Here is an 8197-nt window from a genome sequence, read left to right as displayed (position 1 = left end):
TCCAGGAGCCAGAAGCCAGCTAAGGGCCCCATCCCCAAATTCCTGGAAAGGCTAAAGCCCCTAGGCCTTAGTAAGCCACCTCTGCCCTCCCCACCCAAGAAGCTGGAGGAGACAAGACCCAAAAGAGGAGACTTTTAATACAAAGAAAGCGGGGATGACCCGGGGAGAACTTAAATCAAGGGGATGGGTGTCAGGAGCCAGCAGCCGGGGGCCTGGGGGCCCTGCGGAGAGGGATGATGCAGACAGAGTTCCGGGCCTCTTTGATCCGCCACCACCGGCCAAGCCTGCGGGAGGGAGGGATGCCGCTGAGGCCAGGCCCAGCGCCCTGCAGTGTCCACCTTTGTTCCCACCCTCGCCCCACAAGGCGTGCCTCATACCTGTGCTCCTGCCCCACCCCAGCCACCAGGAAGTCCCCGGCACTGGAGAACTTGAGGCTGTTGATAAAGCCCACCTGAGAAGAGGGAAGGACAACACAGTGAGATATGAGAAGAGCCCCTCCACCACAGCCCCAGCATCAGTTAAAGGTCCACCCTGCTCTGCCCTCTGCTGCCTGGGCCTCAGCCTCCACATCTGTGAAATGGGGAAAGGAGATTACAGGCCTTGCAGAGAGTTTGTGGGGATTAGGGAGACAGTGTGCACCAGGAGCCTGACTCCTGGCTCAGGAGACTCCATGACCAAGCCCTGAACTGCCATTCTGCCCTAGGCTGCCCCAAGTCCACACGCTAGCCTGGCATTCAGCCCGGCACCAGTCATGCAGAGCCCATCACAGGGCCAGGCCCTCTGTGCTCTGTGCACACTTCCCTGCCTTGTACCCCAGCACCCAGGACAGGGCCTGGGGCTCCTTTGGGAGGGGAGTGGAGGCAGAGAAGGGAGAGGAAGAAGGGAGAGTTTCTGCAGGCCCTGTATTAGGAGCTGGGGCTACGAAGAGAAGTCACAGCTGGCCCTGCCCTGAGGAACCACCCTTCTGTCAGGAAAAGACTGGTAAGAGGCTTTGGAGAGTGGTAAAGAAAGGCTGGTATTCAAGCCCCACTCACCATGGGGATGTCGTAGAGAAGGTCAAGCTGCCGGAAGCCCTCTCCACATTGCCAGAGCCGCACAGAATTGTTGTGGGAGCCTGGGAGACAGGGAGACAGTGAGCAACCCCCTCAGCAGCCCACCCTGGGATACCCTCCTCTCTGCCCCACAGGGCACCCACCTGTGGCCACAAGGTCTGTGTTGAGCAGGGCTGCCACTGCCGACACCCAGAAGGGCTGCTCCAAGCCCGGCTCCCCCCGCAGCCCATGGGCCTCACGCTGCAGGGCAAGTGGCCGCTTCTTGGAGAGGCCCCACAGGGCCACGGAACTGTGGGCAGGGAGCAGGGTCAGTGAGAGCTTAGGGGCAGGGCAGAGGGCCACACGGCAGGAAGGGACCGAGTGCGCACCTGCCACACAGAGCAGACAGGTGTGCTCTCTGCCTCAACGTCCCCACCTATGCAAAGGGGCTACTCCAGCTCCCAACCAGGGGGATTTTCTATGCAGCAAGCCCAGGGCAGGGGCAGGAAGCAGCTCTTACCCGTCGTCTGCGCCCGACACCATATGCTCCTCGTTGATGAGCTGGATGCTGTCGATGGAGCCCCTGAAAAAGGAGCCGTGAGGGGCATGGCCCAGCCTCACCCCCAGCCCATGCTGCCCCCCACGCTGGGCACAGCCGGCCACCTTACTGGTGGCCATAGAAGACAAGCTGGGACTCCTCGGGGATCTTCCACACACGCACGGTCCCATCCCGGCCCCCGGCGGTCACACAGCACTCCCTGCTCAGAGCATCTAGTGCAGCCACAGCGTCCTGGTGCCCGAAGCTGGAGCAGGGGACAGACGGAGGATGAGGTCACCCGTGAACCTGAACACACGCGTGTGCATGCCCTCTCCCCAGGCACACTCACAGCGTCTCCACGTAGGAATTCTCCGCCACATTCCACACCTTCACAGAGCGGTCATGGGACGTGCTGTAGAGCTGGTGGGTGCCTCTGCGGAACGCCAGCCCCTGGGGGTTCATGGAAAGAGGGAAGAAGGGGACCTGGGCTACAGCAGGCGAGACAGAGGTCAGGCCCAGGGAGGACATCCTGAAAAGCACATCCTATGGCACAGGGAGCCGGCCCTCCTCGAGAGTGCTCTGTGGGGCTCTATGTGGAGCCAGAGGTACACTCACTTGCCCTTGTCAAGCAAGTACAGACTCCTCGGAGGTGTCCTTCTCCCTAGGCAAGCTCGACTCAATCTCCCCCAGCTCTTCCCCATTGTTTCCCCCTGTTTCTGTCCTATACACCAAAGCACAGGTTCTATGAAGGTGGGGATCGTCTGCGTCAGTCACGCCATTCCCTGGAGCCCAGCACCAAGCCTGGCCCACTCTGGTGCCTGAGAAATGTCCACTAAAGGAGGCCCAGCTCCTTACCGACACAGCGTCCCGGTGTCCCGTGAAGGTGTACAGGTGCTGGCAGCTCTGGGCCTCCCAAATGAGAATGAGTTTGCTGCGGTCGCCTGAAGCCTATGGGGACAAGGATAATGGCCAGTGGGTACTGTGTGCCCACGCCTCTCACCCACCCCCGGGGCCAACGCAGCCTTACCAAGTACTTGCCGTCAGAAGAGATGGCCATGCAGAGGACATGGGTGCTGTGGCCGGGGGGCTGCCCCTCGGTGCCCTTCTTGGCTCGAGGGATCACATGAAGTTTCCGTCCACTCTCCACGCTCCCTGGCACCAAGGGGAAGACAGATGCTACTAGGACTGGAGTAGGCATCTGGCAGCCCCCTTCAAGGGCCCCATGGGACCATGGAAAAAGTCCTGGCCTCAGGTCAGAAGATCTGGCTCAGCCACATGAGTCCCTGGACAAGTCACCCCAGTTTCCTCATTTGTTAAGTGGTGCCAGTAATCCCAAAGGGCAGCCAGGAAGCCCGGAAGAGAAGGGATAGGAAAGTGCTTGGGACTGATGGGGCGAGCTCTTCCTGTTACTACTGTGGATGGAGGAGGCCAGCCCTCAGCGGCCAAAGGCCAGGAACCCAGGAGGACCAGGAACTTAATCCCAGGGCTATGTGGAACCTCAAGCATCCTCTAGTCCAACCGCCCACCTGCAGCATCAATTCCTATTAAATCATCATCCTGCCTCCCCTCCATCATCTCCGATGACAGTCACAGGGAGCTCACAAAGCCCCACTCCTGGGCAGACACTTCCACCATCACCCAGAAAACACCTCTCAGGGAGCAAACCTGCCTCCAGAAGCTTTCCCCATCAGGCCTCCATCTTCCCTGCTTATTCCCTCCTCCCCAGATCAGCCGTCCCAGATCATCCCTCGGGGCTGCACCCCCACCCAGGCACTCACTCACACTTAATAATGGTGCAGTCTTTGGCAGCAGAAAAGATGGCCAGGTCGTCAGGGGTGATAACCAAACACGTGATAGACAGCTGGTGGCCCCGTAAGATTCGAATGTCAGCCGGGTCTGGGGCCTGGATCTAGGCAGGCAGGGGCTGGGTCACTGCGACTGGGAGCAGAAAGGCCCCCGTCCACACGTACACACACATACACACACACACACATGCGCGCGCGCGCGCGCGCGCGCCACCCTTTCCCACCACACTGCCAAGAAGGAAAGCCAAACCCATGGTGGCAAGGACTGACCCTGTCTGGCCAGGTGCCCACTGCGTTTCACAGCAGAGACCGCACAGCCTGAGTCCCCAGCTGGGCCATCTGCCCACCGACTCGGGTGATTCCCTCCAATCTGACACCGAAGTGCCCTGTCCACTCACCTCCTTTGCCACTGACTTCTGCAGCCTGCCCCTCTGCTCGAGCTACGTGGAAAGGAGAGGAATGAGATTCCAGAAGCAGACCAATCCCATCCCTTCCCTCCCACCCCTCTCCCTCCATACTTACCACATCCTCCTTCAGCCTCCCTGCCACCTGGTCCTCCTCAAATTCGCGGGCCTCAGCCTTCTCCTCCTCTGTGTAGGACAGAGGAGCCCAAGTAAACCCAGGCCAAGACCTCACTTTTCCCTTCCCTTCCCAACCTGCCGCCTGAGTCCTAGGCCCTGAACACTTGGGCTGTGTCCCATGGAAGTTCAGGCCACCTTGGGCAAAGGCGGCGGGGAGGGCGGGGAGGGCCGGATGATCTCCTCCTGCCCACCCTCTAGCTTTGCTTATCAGATCAGTCTAAAGCCCCATGAAGCCTGGCCCACCCGAGGAGGTCCATCAGAGCTCGCGGCCACCCTCCCATAGGGCAGCCAGCACCTGCATCCCCGGCTGCCCACCAGGCACCTGCATCAGTCACCCACCAGGGGGCACAGGCCATGCCCCTCACCTGCCCAGCTCACAGGCTCACCTTGCTGCCTGAGCTGCTCAAGGTAGACCTTGGCCAAGCGCAGCTTCTTCTCCTGTGCAGTCTCCTCCAGCTCCTCTTCCTCCTCCTCCTCAGTCCTCCTGGGAGCTAGACTGTGGGCAGGAGCGGGCTGGGTTTGAGGAGGTTCGGCCTGCTCCTCTGGCCACTAGGACTCTGCCTCCTCACTGCTTTCCCTGCCACTTGACCAACTCCATCCCTGCCAGCCCTCATGGCCAGTGAGCATACACACAGAAAACTGAAAAAAGACGTGACTTACCAAACTGAAAGGGTCCATCCAGGGACCAACATAAGGGTAAAAATAGACCCCAAACCCAAAGACGTAACTGTGAAATCACTCAACTCTGGACGGGAAGAGAAGGTTCTATAGGTCCAAGAAAAATCAGATCATGTTCAAAGGGTCAAGAATCAAAATGACTCCAGACATCCCTCAACACCAGCCCTGAGAGCAGGAAACAAAGGAGCTGCACACACAAGATTCGGAGTAAAATGCTAACCACTGGAATGGCATGTCAAATGAAACCATCAATGATGAACGAAGATATTTTCAGGTGTACAAGGTGCCAGAGAATTGGTCCCTTCTCCTCCTCTTAAGGATGGGGAGCGTGTGCTTCCCGAACGAGCAGAGTGACCTAAGAATGGGGAAGGTGTGAAAGTGTTAGCTGCTCAGTCATGTTTGACTCTTTGCAACCTCATGGACTGTAGCCCACCAGGCTCCTCTGTTCACAGAATTCTCTGTGAATACTGAGAGTGGATTGCCATTCCCTTCTGAAGGGAATGCCAAAGTGGGTTGGGAATACTGGAAAATACTAAAGTAGGCTGCCATTCCCTTCTCCAGGGGAGCTTTCCGACCCAGGGATAGAACCTAGGTCTCCTGCATCACAGGCTGATTCTTTACTGTCTGAGCCAGGCATGGGAGACATGAAACAGAAGATCCAATGTGGAAAGCAGAAAAGGTAGATCTCAAAACAAGAACCACCCCCAGACACAAGGGAGCCGCCAACCCAGATCTGACGTGAGGAACCAAGAGGCAGACACACTGGGACTATCATCGCCCCATCCTCACTGCTGAAGCACCATCCTCTACCCTGAGGATGGGATTCCAGGTGAAACTTGACTGGGTCTGGCTTGATCTTGAGAAGATCTTGATTTTCCCTCCACACCCCTCACTTAAGATGAGTCCTATGCTGACTTGCTCCTTGGAGCTGGAGGTAAGTCATGGGAACTCAGAAGCAGAAAACCCAGGGCCGCCTGTTCCCTCTGATCACGTGCCTGCAGATATCTAGTCCCTGTCAGGTACCCCGACCGTTTCCAAGACTCATCCATGACCTTGCCCACAGCTTCCCCAGAAGGGACATTGGAAATTCTCAAGGAAGACAAGGCCTCATGCTCTTTGAGACCAGTTAGTACCCAGCGCCCAGCAAGTCTTCAGCTGACAGAGTTGGTGCTGCCCTTCTCTCATACAACCAAGGTCTACACGTCTACTCAGTTTACAAAAAGGAATAAATCTTTGTTTAGGGTTCGCACATAGGAGATGGAACTCCAAAGAAAATCAAGAGAAGCACACACCATTATAATTCCACTCATATAACATTCTGGAAAAGGTAAAATTCTAGGGACAGCAGTTACCAGGGGGGAGAGAGAAAGAGGAACTGACTACAAAGGAGCCAGGGGGAATTTTGGAGGGTGGTAAAACCCTTCTATATCTTCATAATGGTGGCAGTTTATATGAGTCTGTTACAACTCACAGAAAGGTACACTAAGAAACAAATATCACTGTATGTAAATTACATCTGAATCAGAAAAGAAAAAAAAAAAAAAGGAGATAAAGAAAAAGGAAGGAAACCAAAGAAATTATTAACTCAGGTCAGGAATGGCAGTTGGGTCTTCTACGTTTCTGCACAGATCTAGTTCTGGTGGGTGCACAGAGGTCCATCATTTCATCATTACTGTCTATGGTACAATTACATTTCATGAACTCTTCTGTAGCTAATAAATTTCACAACACATTTTAAAAACATTTAAAAGTGCTTCACACGGGGCCTAGCACACACCCACGATAACCTCAGGACTACAAAAAGTAAAGAAACTCCTGCGAGCAGGTTAAAACCAACATGTACTCAATATTGAGAGGCAGAATTTCTAAAGCCAACTGTAAAAAAATAGTAATTTAACATTTCAATTTATTTATTTTTTGGCTGCACTAGGTCTTTGTTGCTGTGCGTGGGCTTTTTCTAGGTGTGACACGTGGGGACTGTTCTCTAGCTGTGGTGCATGAGCTTCTCACTGTGGTGACTTCTCTGAAGAGCACAGGCTCTAGGTCGTGTGGGCTCAGTAGTTGTGGCACACAGTCTTAGTTGCCCTGTGGCATGTGGAATCTTCCCAGGCCAGGGATTGAACCCATACTGGCAGGTGGATTCTTAGCCACTGGACCACCGGGGAAGTCCTCTTAAAGCCAACTGTTAAGGAAGGCACCAGGATTTCCTGGTGTGACAGCTTCCATTCCACAAGGTCAGGCCTGACACCTTGCTAGCCCCCTTTGAACTCTGCAGTATGTTTCACCCCCACCACCTGCAGAATGAAGGAGGTACACAAAGCCCTTCACAATCTGGATGCATGCACCACCTGCCCTTCCACCCTCTCCATCTTCCATTTAGCCCATTTAACCCCTAGACTTTTCTCTGATCCCTGAATGCCTTCCCTACCTCTCCATAAGGAAGCCCTCCTGATCTCTCCAAGCCTTATTTAAACTCCCCTTCTCTGTTCCCACAACACACAGCTCTAAGATACGCCTCCCATCACAACACACAGTCTTCACCTGCCTGCTCACCTCTGTTCTCAAAACAATGAAACTAGTGCCTGGCACTCTCAGTAACTGAAATTGTGACAAACTAGCAAGCATTTCTTATATCCTCCCCTTGCCTGGAGTTCAGCTCCCTGTCACGAGCCAGGAAGGTTCAGCAGGTCTCCCATTGGGACTGGGGGTCCGCCCCACACAGAGACCCTGCAGAGAAGGAAATGACAGTTCTCAGGGTCAGAAAGTGGAGGAAAGAGTCAAGACCTGAGATCCTGGGTTCTGGCCCAGTTCTAGCACCCCTTCAACTGAGGATTCCTTCCATACACCATGGGTCCCAGGGTTCCTTTCCACTAGGTGGAAAAAAAGAGCTCACCTCTCACTCTCCGAGTCGCTCGAGATCTCCTCATTCATCTTGCCGCCACCCTTGGACTTGCCCTTGTCCCCAAAGGAGTCGCCCTGGGAATTATAGAATACATTTTCTGTCAGGGGTCCCAACCACTCGGGCTCTGACCAAGAGTCCCTTAGGGTCCCTCGAGAGCCACTGGGAAAGGCGGTGGCCCCTGGCTAAAGTGAAAGCCTTTTTAGGATTTGACGCACAGAGAAAGGGACGAAGCTGACTCCAAACCGGGTCCCGGGGGTGAGGGGACCGGGGCCGGCACCCCCGGATGGGATTAGGGTGGTCTCAATAGGCGGGATAGAGCCCCGCCTGCCAAAGAGCCATGCTCACCTTTCGCCGCCGCTTGCCGGCCCCCGCACCAGCCCCGGCCCCTGAGGCCGGCTTTCCCCTCTTACGAGCCGCCCCTGTCGCCGACATGCTGCCCACGGTGCGTGTTGCAGTCAGCCGCTGGAGACCTCACGTGGCGGCTAAACCCGGGCAGTCCCACCAGACTCCCCGCTGGGATGGGCTCCCACCACCCTGTAGGTCCCGCCTCCCACAGCTCTATTGGGTCCTTGGATAGGTTCTGTCACGCCCCCAAGCGCCCATAGGGTAAATGCTTGTGGCCCCGCCTCCTAAAGTTCCTATAGGCTCCCGCGCCCCGGCTC

General features: G+C 55.9%; 1 protein-coding gene across 1 annotated transcript; it reads right to left on the bottom strand.

The window, feature by feature from the left end:
- Positions 1 to 119: 119 nt before the first annotated feature.
- On the bottom strand, positions 120 to 8071 carry RRP9 (ribosomal RNA processing 9, U3 small nucleolar RNA binding protein). The gene is made up of 15 exons (XM_061128476.1): positions 7881 to 8071; positions 7527 to 7609; positions 4342 to 4451; positions 3897 to 3964; positions 3773 to 3814; positions 3352 to 3478; positions 2597 to 2721; positions 2425 to 2517; positions 1919 to 2019; positions 1700 to 1834; positions 1552 to 1614; positions 1196 to 1341; positions 1035 to 1114; positions 378 to 451; positions 120 to 284 (listed from the first exon to the last, which is right to left on the bottom strand). The coding sequence occupies exons 1-15, from the start codon at positions 7965 to 7967 to the stop codon at positions 191 to 193; spliced, it is 1428 nt and encodes a 475-aa protein (XP_060984459.1). The 5' UTR covers positions 7968 to 8071; the 3' UTR covers positions 120 to 190.
- Positions 8072 to 8197: the final 126 nt, after the last annotated feature.

The sequence above is a fragment of the Dama dama genome, chromosome 24 (assembly GCF_033118175.1).
Source record: "Dama dama isolate Ldn47 chromosome 24, ASM3311817v1, whole genome shotgun sequence".
In the NCBI taxonomy this organism is placed as follows: domain Eukaryota; kingdom Metazoa; phylum Chordata; class Mammalia; order Artiodactyla; family Cervidae; genus Dama; species Dama dama.
The sequence above is the reverse complement of the archived record's forward strand: the minus strand, read 5'-3'. Positions and strand labels throughout refer to the sequence as shown.

Excerpts from the sequence above, each read along its gene's own strand:
- RRP9 (XM_061128476.1), bottom strand. The coding sequence starts at position 7,967 with ATGTCGGCGACAGGGGCGGCTCGTAAGAGGGGAAAGCCGGCCTCAGGG. Across the intron at positions 1,115-1,195 it reads CACAGACCTTGTGGCCACAG|GCTCCCACAACAATTCTGTG; the intron begins GTGGGTGCCCTG and ends CCTGTCTCCCAG. Across the intron at positions 452-1,034 it reads TTCTCTACGACATCCCCATG|GTGGGCTTTATCAACAGCCT; the intron begins GTGAGTGGGGCT and ends CCCTCTTCTCAG.